Here is a 16,083-nt window from a genome sequence, read left to right on the forward strand (position 1 = left end):
CACACACACACACACACACACACACACACACACACACACACACGGATGGGTGTGTTAAGCTAACTCTCATGGTCACAGAGGCTGAGCAGGTCCATAGTGGTGGCTGCCCACAAGCTGCAGAACCAGCAAAGCTTGTGTATGCCTTCATCTAAGAAGTCAGAAGCCTGAGAGACCCAAGGTATAACCTCAACTCCCTTAGCTTGAGACCAAAGGCCTGAGGGACCTCCACCCATGGCCCCTAGTGCAGATTTGAGTCCAAGGTTAAAGATCATTGGTCCAAGGCTAAAAATGGCATCAAATAGCACACCGGCTTGGGAGGGAGCCACTAGAGGGACAGAATTTGCCTTCCTTTCTTCCTGTTTGATATTTTTATTCATTTGGGTTCTTAGTCCTTTAGTTGGTGTTGCCCAGAGTCTAAGCAAGACTCTTTCCCTGACCCACATGCCCATCTCCTCTGTTAACACTCAGACACACCCAGATGGGTACTTCAGACATCCTTTAATCTCTCAACGTGACCCCTCCACATCAACGTCACAACCCTTTTAGCAGACCTCTAGTTTCAGTATCACCACGGTGTAGGTTTCCACTCAACTCCACCACAGAGTGTCTGTGAGGAGCTGGGACTCACATGTTCATCTGAAGAGTAGGTCTATGGTGAACTTGGAAGGTCTCAGGAATCCAGTGATGTCATTAGTGCCTGGAGTGCTAATGTAAGAAATCTCGTCTCTCATTGGCACTGTCCTTCTAGACCCAAGGACATGTCAGTCTACAGCAGAGCAACAGAGTGTGACATGCCCTTTACACCCCAGAAGCTTTGCCATTGCTTCTGTCTGGAACTTGTTTTTCTTAGACCATCTCATGGCTCACACCCCATCTCCTGTAGGCCCTTGCCTTGATGCCACCATTTCCTAAGTGACATTGGCTGGCCACCTTCCTGCTACTTTTGTTCTTAGGTTGTGCCTGCTCTGTTAGCATACTGTCATGTAGCAGCTCTTACTTTAGAGTTTTATCCTATTATCTGTCTCTCTTAGTTAAAAATTCTAGGAGGGTGAAGGTCGGGGTCAGGTTTGTCACTGGTCTGTCTCCAGTGCTTGAATTGTGAGCGGGAACTCCAAATTGTTAAGCTTGGTGTGGTACAGACCTCTCATACTATCTACTTGGGGGACTGAGGCAGAAGAATTCCAAGTTGAAGGCTTCTCTGACCTGCAGAATAAGTTCAAGGCCAGCCTGGAGAACATGGTGAGATTCCATCTCAAGATAAAAAGTAAAGGAAGCTGAGGTGTGGGGTATTAACTGTGCCACCCTATTCTGCCTGAAGCTCCTCCCATCCCTCAAACCTGTTTGAAGAATGATTGAAATACCATTCATGGGGCCCAGAGGAGGACACAGTTTCCTGGGGGAAGGCAGTAGTTATTGTTTGAGTGCTAAGTCATTCTTGTTTGGAAAGATGCAAGTGTGGAGCTTAGAACTTGCTGTTCTTAACTTCAGAGTGTGAGGGAGGGTAACAGGGAAGGCCAGTGCTGACAGAAAGCACTGTGAGCAGGTGCCCTGCAGGCATAGTCCATTGAGATGCAGGTCTTAGACCTTACCACATGAAGGTGAGGAAGCATGAGACAGAGAGGATGCAGGAGAAGGGGTCTCCAAGCAATGAGAGTAGAAGATGATAACAAAAATGATTTTTATATTTCTAATCTGCCATGGCTGCCATTGTGTTCCCAAGCAGATGTGGGAGTCTGGTGGAACTATCAAAACAAAAAGAAACCAAAAACCAAAACCAAAACCAAAAACCCAGCATTTTAATAATGTGCTGAGACTTTAGTGTCTATATTTACGGTAGAAAAATAATGATAGAAGAGACATTGGTGAGTCTAGTTAGATGAGAAGCCAGGGGGCTGGAGAGATGGCTCAGTGTGTAACAGAGATTGCCACACAAACATAATGCCCCAAGTTCAGATTCCAGCACTCACATGGAGAGCACCAGGAGTGGATGGCTGCACACACCTGTAACCCAGCACAGGAGAATCAGTGGGGCTTCCTGGCTGCTAGTCTTGCTCCAGCTTTAGTAAGAGACCCTGCCTCAAAGGAATAAAGCAAAGAGTGGTTGATCAGGATACCTGATTCCCTCCTCTGTCCTCAGCAGGCACCACACGCGTGTATAACACCCACCCACCCCCCACACACTCACACATACACATACTTAAACTTTCATATGCACATACACACACAGGCACATATATCTAATTAGATGAGAAGCCAGGGGCTAGAGAGATGGCTTCGTGGGTAAGAGAGAGCCACACAAACAAGGCTCCAAGTTCGGATCCTAGCACTCACATGAAGGGCACACACACACACACACACACACACACACACACACACACTCTCACATACACACACAATGTGAGTTAAGACAAATCTAATGAGTCATTTGTTTGGGCTGCTCATTTAAGTAAATCTTGAAAACTTGCACACCATGAGCCTGAAGTCTTCAGACTGTCCACTTCAGTCCACATTCATCAGTGATATCATGAGGAGCCACAGAGATTCCCAGAGTCTGCCTCCCATCAAGGATGAACTCAGTAGCTTCGATTCCTGCTGCTCTGTTCTTCTTGACCCACCTGGAAACTCTCAGCTCTCCCTAATGCCGAAACTTCATGAAGCATCCAGGAACCTACTTGCAAAGTGAGATGGTTTTGGGCAGTGAGGAACCTCTGGAGCAGTCTGGTTCGCTAGCATATGGCCCCGTCTGGGGTTAGTGTACTCCAATGAAAAAGAAGGTTGGAGTGTTCTATTTTATTTATTCCATGAATTAAGCTACAGGAAAGTAGAGATGTGGGGGAGCCAAACTAATAATACCAGGATTCCAGCTGCTAATGTGATAAAAGAGGATTTGCACAACCCCTGAGCAAGAGCATGCTGCTGTACAGAGACACAGCAATGTAGTTCCAGACCCTCCTTAAAGAAAGGAGGAGAAACCATGCCCTGACCTCAGACTCCTCCTGAGCGTGTGCTGTGTGCTACACTTGCTGTGGTATCTTAGATTCCAAAATGGGGACTGACACTGCTCAACCCACTTGCTTCTAACGTGCACGGTAGGTGACGCCTGTATTCCAGAAGACGTACTTCCTAGTGACTTTGGGATATGGAAACCTTATCACAGGAGATCATGTCTAGTGGTAATGGACACAGAATACTGTAGACTTGTAGAGGAGTTGGAGATGGGGGTCTGATTTAGGGTCATCATGGAAGCCCCTAGAGTCAGTGACAACCGGAAGGATGGTTAGATAACCAGATGGCAAGTTATAGGTCAGGCCTTCTGGGCTGAGAGGCCAGTCTAAGGAGGTGCCAGATGTGTCTACTAACCATGTGGCAGTCAAGAGTATAGCTAGAGGATAGCTTGGCCTCTGAGAACTGGGTGAATGTATTGTGGTGGCCACTGTGATGGAAGAGGAAGGGACAGGGCTGTGGAAGGTGGATGAGAAAGGCGATGCAGGCACTGGTGGCTAGAAGGATGCCTGTGGTGGAGGCAGAGGCATGGGAGGTCAAAGGGAAGAGCCAAGGAGAGGCAGACTGCCTTTGGGAACTTCTGGTCGACCTAGTGTTGTTTTGAGCTGTATATGAACTAGGAAAAAACAAGAAGGCAGTTTTACCCTGGAAAGCATGCTTTTCTCTGAACTGGGACCCTCAGGAGGAGATGGCATGTGGGTGGCTGCGTACATGGTGTTTGATTTCTGACTCATTCCAAAGACTCCTTTGCCTCCCAAAATAATCTCCTTCATGGCGGCTGCAGATGCTGCTCACTCTGTAACTAGAAGCTGATTATCCTCAGCGAGGGTGCAGAGAGAGAGAGACCCCTGTGGAAAGAAATCTTCCCTTTTCCTACCAGCTGACTGAATCTGGGTATGAGGGCTGTGTCCGCTCCTTCCGTGTGGCAGGGTCGATCACAGCAGAGGGAGGATACTGAGAACTTCCAAGCTGAGGGTGAACTTTATTAATGGATAAGAAACCATCACATCTGTTGCAGGTTCTATGGCTGTGATGCCTGTCTATTTGTCCTGCTGTTTATTTACTTTCTGGTACTGAAAAATCAAAGTTAGGCGTCCACACAAGGTGTGTGCCCCACCATGCTTGGCATCTCAATTAACTTTAATTGCAAATGTTTTTTCCTTAATAATCAAAGACAGAAATGAGGTAGATATATGCATTTATAACAAAATAAGTAAAAATAGAACAAAACAGCCTGTGGTTCCTGATTGCTTTCTAATACACACATATTTATTTGCTTATGTGCAATGTAGCGTGGTTATATAATTCATTGCCACATGAAATAAATATGCTACAACTCGAATATTTCATATTGTATAATATGAAATATTATACAGCCCTTGAAATTTTTCTTAAAATAACTAATGGTATGGAATATATATATATATATATATATATATATATATATATATATATATTTATATTGTTTTCAGTGTAATAACTCTACTTGTTTTGTTTAAATTTTCAAGCAAGCCATAAAACACTAAATAGAAATCGCTATTCCATACACCTTGGAATGGAGTTCTGATTTTGAAGGGCTGGAGAGATGGCTGAGCAGTTAAGAGCTTTTATTGCTCTTATAGAGGATACAGGTCTGGTTCCCAGCGTGCACTTGGCAGTGCCTCTAATGCCAGTTCCAGGGGACCCGACACTCCCCTCTGGCTTCTGTAGGTCCCAGGCAAGTACATGCGGGTAACCGCAGCCAAGACAGACACATACAACTAAAATAAACAGAATGCGTTTTTTCAAAAAGCATTCTAATTTATAGTTTTTCGAAGGGTTGTATAATATTGCATGTCATGGAAGCATACACAATGCTTAACTTAATGGCCGTGGTGGGGGGAAAGGGACGGAGCCTTAGCTTTGTTCTTTCTTTCTGATTCTGTGTCCGTCCCCTTCCAGGGCATCAGCAGCCTGTTCAGTTCTCTGAAAGTTGTGCGGCTGCTCCGTCTCGGGCGAGTGGCCCGCAAGCTGGACCATTACATCGAGTATGGAGCCGCGGTACTGGTCCTGTTGGTGTGCGTGTTTGGGCTGGCAGCCCACTGGATGGCCTGCATCTGGTATAGCATTGGGGACTATGAGATCTTTGATGAAGACACCAAGACCATCCGCAACAACAGCTGGCTCTACCAACTGGCATTGGACATCGGCACTCCGTACCAGTTTAACGGGTCCGGTTCGGGGAAGTGGGAAGGCGGGCCAAGCAAGAACTCTGTCTACATCTCCTCGCTGTACTTCACCATGACAAGTCTCACCAGTGTAGGCTTTGGTAACATTGCCCCATCCACAGACATCGAGAAGATCTTCGCAGTGGCCATCATGATGATTGGCTGTGAGTACGGTGCTCAGGGTGGGGCGGGGCAGGACAATCGGGACATCTTGCCCGATGGCCGGGCCTACTGCAGGCTGAAGGTGGTTCGGGGTTACTCTAGTAGCAGGATCAAGGGATGATTGCTTAAAATGACCATCAGTCACGTCTTCTGAAGGCTAGCTTTATGGCTTTCCTGATCTTTAAATCAACTCATGCTGGTTGAGAAACAGATTTAAGAAAAAAATTAAGAAATGTGAAGAGGAGTGGGGATGTAGCTTAGCTGGTGAAGTGCTTGCCTAACACGCAGGCAGCCCTGGGTTCGATCCCAGCACTGTACAAACTGGGTGTGGTGGAGCATGTGGTGATCTCAGCGTTCAGGGAGTGGTGACAGAGCAGTTGGGAGCCCAAGGTCATTGTTAGCTAGATAGTAAGTTCTAGGCCAGCTGGGTCCATGAGATGCTGTTAGTGGGAAGAGGGGGAGGGGAGAGGGGGAGGAAGAGACTACTATTACTTTTTGGTGCCTTCACAAGTCTGCTTTCTATGTGTATCTGGATACTGATTTTTATAAAGTTTGAAAGACCATTTTATAGACAGTTTGCTAAGAGTACTGAGCTGTCGGGGTCTTTCCATGTCCAGTTTAGTCTTAAAGCAGAGTGGGGTATTTTGATTGCACAGTGAAACAGTCACAGCAGAGACAGACATCAGACAACCCTCTTCTCCGCAGCCTTCCCTGCTTTGTTCTCGATGAGACGCTTGAGTGAACGCTCGGCAGGCATCTCGTGAAGTGTGTTGGTTTAAACGTAGGTTAGATCCGCATAGTCCCGCCTGGCATGAGAACTAATACTGTCTGCCAGAGGAGCTCAGGGCAACTTGGTCATCATGACAATGGTTGCTTGTTAGAGCGAAAACTTTGCTGAAGTTCGGTGTTCAGTGAGATATTCTGTTACAATTACTTTTCTTCTCAGGTTTTCCTAGGAAGAAGTTTATTTCTCTAGGAGAACTCTCTGAATTGCCACCTTCTTATTTCCATGCCCTTTCTTCCTTGGCCCCTTCACCCTGGTTTCTTTTTGGAAGACCAGTTCTTGCTATATAGGCCAGGATGACCTGGAACCCACTCTTTAGCCTAGGCCAGCTTTAACTCCTGCCAGTCCTCTTGGCTCAGCCTACCTGAGTGCTAAAGTTATAGACCTGAGATATAATCGTTCCCAACTGAGATGAGTGTTTTCCTGTCTGCCTCTTGGTAAAGAAATCCCCATGCTCAATACACTACACGCCACTAACTACCCACCGCCCCCTCCACACACAGAGAGAAAGAGAAATACAGACAGATGGAGAGATAGAGATAGACAAAGAGACATAGACATAAAGAGAGACAAAACATAAAGAGAGAGAGAGAGAGAGAGAGAGAGAGAGAGAGAAAATGAGAATAGATTAATGGCATACTATTCCTGCACTGAATATCCCCCCGTTCTTGAGGCAAGTGCTGAAGTCTGAGTCATTTTACCACTGATAACTGCAGTTGTTACTGTAGAAGAGTCTAGAAAGTGCCTTTGGCTGATGACATTGACCTCCTTTCATCCCAGGAAACCTCAGTGGGGAGGGACCTGCCTGAGCCTCAGTGGTTTGTGTTCATGCTGCCCCGGCATCCGCTGTACCATGCTGTCACTTCCTGGGAAAGGCCACCCTAGCAAGGGAAGCATCTGACCACACAGAGAGCTTGACCTGCAGAGCAGGGCTTCCTTCTGGAGGTGACATTGGTGAATGACTTGATGACCAACCTGGAGAAGCCTGAGGCTTCCGCTGTGCAGTCTGCCTACTTGTTGAGAGATCCAGCTCTGGTGTCATCTTTGTTACCCCACATTGTCATCCAATGGGCTTGCCACCCTGTCTTGTAGCTCCCTTCTCCTGCCCGATGCAGGCAGATTCCTGAGAGTTTTCGTGACTATGTCTAAAGGGGTAATTGATTCTGAGAACAGGGTGCTGCTGGAGCTGGTGCTTTCGCTCCTTATTTTAAAATGGGTTTTAATAGAGATGATTGCCTGGCCATGGGAAGCCGTGAGAAGGATCCGTGGGTGGCTAATTGCTTCAGTTTAATTAGAACTTGGGGTGCTTTCTCATGTCTCAGGCAAGGATTTAAGATCTTTTCTCTTCTAGAAGGGTTTTAGCCTCAACTGTACTGGTTTCTAGTCAGGGCTTGCAAGTTAAAAAAAGGGAACAAAACTCTAGGGCTTGGGCTTGAACTTAGCACCTCTCACATGCTTTCACCTTTCACCTTTCACCTTTCACCATTCACATCCACACCACCACTGGGCCTTCTTCCAGAATTTTTATGAGCCTTGGGGTATAGAATAATCAAACTTATATACTATGCATAGGGCCAGACTTCCTTCCCTTTAGAGGAGATGAACACCTGATTATAGCCATTACTGAGACTTTGCTAAGACTGGGCACTTAGAAATGGACCCTTCTCATGGTCTCCAAAGGCTTTCAGGGTTTCTCGTAGCTTCTCAGCCCTAACAGCATGCAAATGAAAGCAAGCATATCTCTTTCCCCCAAAACTATTCTCCCACAAGAGTGTTATTTCCTAGTATCCAGGGGAATCCTGGTCATTTCCACTATTTGTATGATTCCGTCTTCTCAGAGCCAGGGAACGTTTCCATTTCTTTACGGTAATTGAAGAAGAATACTCAGGACGTTTCCTCTGTGGTGAAGCATGTGGCTTCACACTGTTGTGCTAAGTGCTCCTGCTTAGCTCTTTGCAGAGCTCTGGTGAACGCAGATGCTATGCTGGGCACACCCACGTGGTTCACAGCTTACTCTACCTGTTACTTGGTAAGGAAAGGTAGGCTCAGAGAAGCTTCCTCACCTTCTCAAGAATGCAGGGCTGGTGAGCAGTGAAGAGAAGGTTCAACAGTCCATCACCTGTGATGGTGAGGGAGCCATATTCTTGGTGCGTGCCACCTGTACAGATTCGCCATGCTCGGTCACTGGCATGCGCCACATTCCTTCTGTAAACCTGAGCAGGCTGCCATGCCTGCTGTGGAAATTCTCTACACTTCTTTGTTTCTTTAATTTAAGAACAGTTATACTCTGGACTCAGTACTAGTGGTTTAGGAAAACGGCTGTTTTTCAGCAACCTGTCACTTTTGCTTATAGCAGTGGCATATGTCTGACAAATTCTTGTGTTAATGAGAAAGGTTTTGCACCATGTGTAATACTGGATATCAGACTTATAAACCCACCTCCAGAACAGCCTTCCTTGAGGATGGATGTCGGTGTTAGGTTTATGGCCTTTCCTTTTGTTGTCTCTGTGCATGCATGTGTCCACTTAATGCCCCTTCTGTACCATTCCTGGGTCAGACTTACACCAGTACTTAGATATCTAGCAGCAAAAGCCTGGGCTGCCTCATTCCCAGGCTACCTGACAATCCTTAGAGTGTGAAACAAGACTCAAATTTTAGCTGTTGTGCTCAGTTTTTCATGTCACGGGGATGGATGGCATTTCTTGGCTCTTCTGAGGTAATGTGTTAGCTATCCTATTAGAGATATATGCTTCCCATGGCTTCCGGTGTCAGCTCTGAATGCCTCATTACAACTTGCTTATTCCCTAGAGGATGCCAGGAAACAGGGAAAACTCATTTGCCAGCTAGCCTGCTTTCCTCTATTCGAACAGAATATCCCATTAGGAACACGTAAAAACTGAGGCTGTCTTCAGTGGGCTGTCTTTAGATCTAAGTTGTAGCCAGCCCTCACCCTGACCTCCCTGTCAGCACAAGCACAGGGGCCTAGAGTTGGAGTCCTCACTGTGGCCGATTCACGCTTCCGCATTTGAGGGATCCCCAAGGAAGAAAGATGCGTATGGCAACGGTGATTTATCTCAGCCTCAGTTTGGGTCCTGGCCCTGCTTTGGATGGCTCTCAGGGAGGATTTGATGGTGAAGTGGCAGTTGCCATTTTCTAAATATGTTCTTGTACTTTTCTGTTTCTCCCATAATGTCACTACTGTCAGTCTGTCGGTTTAAGTAAGTGGCACTCATCCTCCCTGTCTGGTAATGGCAGGAGATACAGGCAGCACACTCCAACTCTAGATACCACCCAGGTCTGTGCAGCCTCCTGTGTCTGTGAGTCATATCTGTCTTCCCAGTCTGCTCCAGTTCACTCCCTTCAAACCCTGGCTGGGCTCCCGTGCTCAAGGACTCTTGTGAACATCCTGAGCCCTGAGCCGACCCTTCTCTCACTCTCCTGATGGACCAAAGGCTGTCTAGGTAAATCAGTGTTTTTCAGTGTTCCCCAAGGCTTGGCACTCCCATACAACAGAGGACCCACTCCAGGTGGACTGCTTTATATCACTTTCTGATTTTTCTAAAATAATATGGTCACAACTCTCAGTAAGAACTTAGAAGTAGGAGGGATAGGGATAATAATCATAGATGATTTTTGATAAACAATAGACTCTCAATACATATGGACTTCTGAGGAAGTTTATTATTTATGGCATACAGATGCTACTATTGGGTAGAGACCAAGAACATGTTTCTTAGAAGTTAAGACTTCACCTGGCTGCCTCACAGACACCAGAAACCAGCTTTTTTTTTTTTTATGTTCACATGTCACTTCTGTATTGGGATCCCATGTGACTGTTTTAGCTTCATCCATGTTTTTCCCCTAGAAAATAGGAAGAAGGAGATGGAAAAGGCAGCCATTCACTTCTCTTTTGAGAACAAGACTAGGAAGTTATGCATATTCATTTTTTTTCATATCCCATTGGCTGGAATTCGATAACATTGACACATGTAGCTGCAAGAGAGCCTGATAAATGTAGTCTTACCCAATCATCGGTTTGAGGGGAAAAACAAAAATTTAGAATTATTTAACTGGGGAGAAGAGACTCTGATTCAAGTATGAGATCTGCTCTGTGGTTTAGGTGACATAGTTTTGGTGAGAGTGAAGGTGTTGCCCTTGACTCTGCTTCCTCTGATGGCAGGGGTCATGGCACAGTGAAATGTGATGGCCATGTGAAGAAGGCAAGAGTTTTCTCTCTGAAGGCCAAGACTTTCAGTGTCATTAACCAAGGCTGCCTCTTGTTCTTCCCACTTAATTTTGTGTTTCCTCTTCTTAGAGAAAATAAAGCAATAATTGCTGCTCTGTCTGAGGAGCGTAGATGCTATTTAATTTCATTTTTGGTTTATGTTTATTTTGGGAAGTGGGGCAGTGTTCAGAATTCTCCAGGAGAAATAAGCATTCATTTATCATTTATTCTTAGATGTCTTTTCTAGCCAGGGAATGAGCTGCTTTTTTTCTGAAATTTGATTCACCCCCACCCATCACCCACAGCTCTGGGCATCTCCACCTGTGGCAAAGCCTGGAATTACCACCTGCCCCTCTCTCTTTTATTCTTCTCTTACAGAACACAAGCACTGCTTCCTGCTACCCTGTCCCCAACACACTGACTGTGCTCTTTAGGGTCATGGGTCCTTTGGGAGTGATTATTTTCTTTCACATTGGACCTGTCTCTGAACATGCTTCTGACCATCTTGGTATTTTTCTCATTTTACTGTGGATTTTGTTCAGCTCCAGGGAGACTCTTGGTTTCTAGAGGGCAGGACCTGTGTGTCTCTCTGTGCTCCCTCTTCTCCTCTATGCTGGAGTGGGGGAAACAGTGTCAGAACCAGCCAGATCTGGGTGCCAGAAGAATGGAATGGTGTACAGTGCCTGGCACAGAGGTCCCACTACGATGCCAACAGGAGGTAGGAGCTCTTCTCTACCCCCAAACCCCCGTCTTATGGGGGAATTCAACAAACGATGATGTTGCCAGCCTCATTAGTCCTTTGGGTGTGGTATTCTGTAAGAGAATTTGAAATTGCCTTGCCTGCAGTGTGTAGTCCTCAGATCCCTAAATGTAAGCACCCTTGGCTGTGAGTTTTCTAGATACAAAACAAACCCCCTTTCAAGAAACAAATTGGCTGGACCATGGAGTAAGTTAAGGGAAGCTGTTGGTGCGATTGGAGAGGCCTCCCAGGTTTCACTGCCCAGGTTTGACTGGCAACATCTTGATTGTGTAAGACACAGGACCAAGAGCAATAGACAAAATCCCTGAGAGAAGGGACAAGGACACTGAGCACCCAAAGACAATCTTGCATAAGACATTTGTGGCTAAACAGCCCTTAAAACGGGTCTCATTCCTCTTTGGCAGACGTGGAATGGCTTGCCCCAGGGCACAGCTTTGGAGAATTTTGATCCTAGTTTCACCTGACAACAAAGTCTTTCTCCTTGTGTTTTTGCCTCCCTGGCTGATTGTTTTGGGATACAGCAAGGGAAAACATCCTTTGTGTTGTGTGTGCTGAGGGCATGCAGAATTAAGAGCTGAGGAGCTGTGGGGGGCAGTGGAGATGCTTTCTTGCAAGATATTTTTTCAGTTTGGTCTTATAATTAAAATTATCTAATTGCATGTATTGTGGGAGGACATTGGCCTTGATTGTAGCTGGTTGCTGCACCTCGAAAAGAAGAATTTACAACAATCACTAGATGTTAGGAAACTTGGATGGGAAGAAAGCTAATGGAGGAATTCTCTCTGGCCTTACAGATAGGCACTGTTGTGTTTTATAAAAAGATGGAGAAGTCAGGAATATGTTTGGTGTAGGTGCTGTAAGGTGTGGGGGAAGGGAATGCCTCTACCAGCCCATGCTGAGGCATCCCTTCCCCCGAGGGATCAGCTACATGATGGTATAGTATAGAATAGAGTTTAGAATATAGTATAGCATAGATAATAGAGTATAGAATAGAGTTTATTTAGGGCATGGGGAGGAGAGTTGAGAGAAAGGCAGAAAGAAGAGAAGAGAAGAGAAGAGAAGAGAAGAGAAGAGAAGAGAAGAGAAGAGAAGAGAAGAGAAGAGAAGAGAAGAGAGAGGAGTAGAGGTTGGCCACGGAGAGAGATGGAGAGAGAGACAGAGACAGAGAGAGAGAGAGAGAGAGAGAGAGAGAGAGAGAGAGAGAAAGCAATAGTGAGCCAGGCATACTTGGATGCTGCCAGGTAACTGTGGGGTAAAGCATAGACTAAATGCTAGCAGGCACATTATCTGAGAAACTCCCTTATTTTTTAAATGCAATTTATACTGGGATTGAAGTGGTAATATTATTAGAATTCAATATTTAGCTTTTAATGTGCTTCTATGCCTCTCTCCTTTGAAGCTCTTAGCACCTCGTGGAGAAGGTAGTGCTGTCTCTTTTTATGGCTAAGGAGACAGTGCTGTTGCTTGCCACAGGTCATGCAGCTAGCAAAGAGGGATCTGGGCTCATCAGTCCTGTGCAGTGGTGTGCTCCCTGTCTCCGAGTGCCATGGCAACCGTTGGTTCTGGTGACTGCAAACGGTGCTGGTGGGTCAGCGGCTGGTGCCTTCATGGATCTTGTCAAAGCATGGCGATAGGTGGTGGTGGGTCAAGGGGGGGGGTGACGTCTCCCTTTCCACCTGCAGCAGAGGAATTGATAAGTGTCATTTCACACCTCCAGCTGCTGTGTCTCAAGTATTTATCGTAGTTCGCAACTGATAGACTGACACATACAGGAGAAATCATATTGAGGAGGAAAGAATTTTTCCTTTTCTTTGAAACCAGTGAGAGACAAGAGTCCACTAGGGAACGTTTCTGAAGACACAGGAGTTACCACTTTCCTACCAGTCTAGGTGACCCCCTCAGTTCCCAGCAAGAACGAAAGAGATGACTCCAGAGAATGCAGCCACCATCCATTCCCCGCTTTCCTCTAAGCAGCAAGGAGAAAGCACTGTGATCCAAGATGAGTGCTTGCCTCCTGACCAGTGCCCCAGACCCTGTCCTGTGGGATGCCCATGTTTGTGACCAAGAGAGCAGGGTTGCAAACCTTACCACGAGGCCCATGTGCTGTGTGTTTTGAGCAGGCAGACTTCTACCCTTCTACCACAGGAGGTGTCTGTCTGTCTGAGCTATGGAGAAGGTGTCTGGCTGGGTTGTGGCCTTTGACCTGGAGGATTCCTGTGGTTTATGTGGATTGTATAATTTAGTCTCAGAACAAAGATTCCATAGCCCATCTGTCCACAGACTGCCCACGTCTCTGGGACAGACCTCTTTAGAAGAGATTCACTAGACAAGAGAACCTTCTGCAAGCCACCCCCAGTGTCCACAGAGCCAGACAGGCTACATATGTGCATGGCTGATGAAATGTCAGAAGCCACCTTTTGTTTGTTTGTTTGTTTGTTTGTTTGTTTTCGAGACAGGGTTTCTCTGTATAGCCTTGGCTGTCCTGGAACTCACTCTGTAGACCAGGCTGGCCTCGAACTCAGAAATCCACCTGCTTCTGCCTCCCACGTGCTGGGATTAAAGGCATGTGCCACCATGCCCAGCCCAGAAGCCACCTTTATGTTCTGACATCATAGAGCTTAGAAAACCCAAGGATCAAATCAGACAATGGTGGGAGCAGATCCTGGCTCTGCTCTGCTACTTGATAGGATGAAACCCTTGTATTCCTGAGCCTGCTTCTTCATCTGGAATTGCTGCAAACAGAATGGCAGTAATGAGCCGAGGCTGGTTCCTTCCAGAACCTTTGCTTCTGCCTGGTGTCCGGGCAGGAGGCACGGCTGGCGCATGTCAGTGTGCTCTTTCTTTTTTTTACCATGTCTATTGATTTCAGACAGTTGGCATTTCTACCAGGGACTTTGGTGGATGTCAGCTAAGGGTTAAAGGTAGGGAGGAGACGTGCTAGAAAAGGTAGTGATGGGAGTGAGGATTGCTCATCTTTTATGTGAGAAGAGCTGAATAAAGGCTTGTGTGGGGGGACTCAGTACAAGAGAATCTTCTGGTGAGGATTTGGCCAGGCAGGCACTGAGAGGGCCAGCTCCACAAATCCTCCACAGACCTGAGTCTGCAGTCTCGGAACCTTTTCCTTTCTTACTCTTCTTCACTGCGGTCCTTCCTGCACACAAGAAAGGGATACTGCTAGAGTATCAGCTAGAGGCGTGGCTCTGAGTTATAGCTATGCAGCGACAAAGCCAACCACTGCCTCAAGAAAACTAGGCAAGGAGTGGGGGCTGGAGAGGAGCCCAAATGGAAGGGCAATCGGCTCTGGGGAAAAGCAAGCATGTGGGGAGTCAATCTGAGCTCTGCAGAGAGCATCGAGCTAACCGTGGCCAGGCCGACCCTTAATTTATGCTCTGGGAAAGGATGGGGAGAGGAGCTCAGTGAGCTTGAATGGGGGTGGCAGAGCCAGAGCAGGGGAGGGGAAGGGAACCCCCTTTCTGCTTAGAACTGGCATAATGGCAGCCCACATCCCTGGCTTAGAGAGCCCAGGTTTCCCGTGGGTGACATGGAATTACCCATTGGAGAAACTAAAGCATACTCTAAGGAGTCCCACAAACAAGCCCAGATGTGTAAATTAGCAGAGAAAGCAGAGACAGAGCTGCAGAGAGGCACAGTGGTGGAGCTGCTGGACAGAGACTGTCCACCCAGCCGGCTTGGATAGCCAGAAGGTAGGAACAGGGGAAGGGACAGGTGGAAGCCACAGGCTTTTCATGGCTGGCTTTGGAGTCTGTCACACCCAGGCAGCTCAGGTGTTTAATTACACTGAACTGTGATCACACGCAGGCACCGGAGGGCTTGGCTGGAACCCAACAGTTTAGCAAGTGGAAGTGAGGCAGGGTTTCAGAGAGCACAGGGCTTTGTGAATGTGGCTCAGTGTCAGTTCGGCCTTTCATCCTTGCTTTCCTTTCTGCCCTCTCTCCTCCCCACAAATTCAGATCAATGCCATTCTGTGTTTCAGACACTACCTAGACATGGTGTGAGGACAGACAGGTAGCCATCTTCTAGTGATGATGGACCAGAGATCCAGTGGTGGAGTGGGCACTCACGAAGCTTCAGACTCCTTTTGGATGTTGTCCTGTCAACCATGTTCCCAGGATTCTTTTTCTTCTGACATTGGCTTTTTGGAACCAACCCCACAATGTGACATTTATCCAAATGTGGCTCTCCCAGCCTTAACAGTATTCATCTGGGAACGCAGATATGAGCAGAGACGTAGTAACTAGCACAAAATTCTACTTTTCCTTTCTGTCATGTGGAACAAGATTTTTAGAATTCAACTCATTTAAGTTTTTAATTAAAAATTTTTTCAAGTACATGTGTGTGGTGCACATGTATGTGGATTCACATGCATTGGCATGTGTGTGGGTGTACATGTGCGGGCATGTGTGTGTGTATGTGAGGACATGTGTGGGTGCACATGCTTGGACATGTGTGTGAGTGCACATGTGTGTATGCATATGTGTTTGTACACATGTGTGCATGCATGTATGTGGGTACATATGTGTGTATGAATGTACGTGGGTGCATATGTGTGGGCATGTGTGTGTATGCATTCACGGGCATGTTTGTGGGTGCACATGTGTAGTCAAGTATGTATATGCACATGTGGGGGCACATGTATGTTGATGCACATGCTTGTGGAAATTCCAGGTTGATTCTGGGATTCATCTCCAACTGTTCTGCCACCATATGCACCAAGGCAGGGTCTCTCAATTTACCCAGAGCTCACTAACAGAGCTAGCCTTCCAGCCAGCTTTCTTTGGGGGATCTCTGTCTTTGTGTTCCAACACTGGAATGGCAGGCTGGCCACCTTGCCTGCCCTGCATTTCCATGGGTTCTGGGGATGAACCCTGGTCCTCACTTTTGCATCACAAACACTTTAACCACAGAGCCATCTCTCCAGCTC

At 46.7% G+C, this 16,083-nt stretch overlaps 1 protein-coding gene across 3 annotated transcripts in view; it reads left to right on the top strand.

The window, feature by feature from the left end:
• Kcnh1 (potassium voltage-gated channel subfamily H member 1) overlaps positions 1 to 16,083 on the top strand; it is a 306,520-nt gene that overhangs the window by 139,026 nt on the left and 151,411 nt on the right. For all 3 annotated transcript variants that reach the window (XR_003843895.1, XM_021198198.2, XM_021198199.2), the window contains exon 7: positions 4,945 to 5,374. Coding sequence is in view for 2 of the 3 variants with exons in the window: in XM_021198198.2 (XP_021053857.1) it covers positions 4,945 to 5,374 (430 nt within the window). In the remaining variant the exon portion in view is untranslated. The remainder of the gene's footprint in view (positions 1 to 4,944; positions 5,375 to 16,083) is intronic.

The sequence above is a fragment of the Mus pahari genome, chromosome 5 (genome assembly GCF_900095145.1).
Source record: "Mus pahari chromosome 5, PAHARI_EIJ_v1.1, whole genome shotgun sequence".
In the NCBI taxonomy this organism is placed as follows: domain Eukaryota; kingdom Metazoa; phylum Chordata; class Mammalia; order Rodentia; family Muridae; genus Mus; species Mus pahari.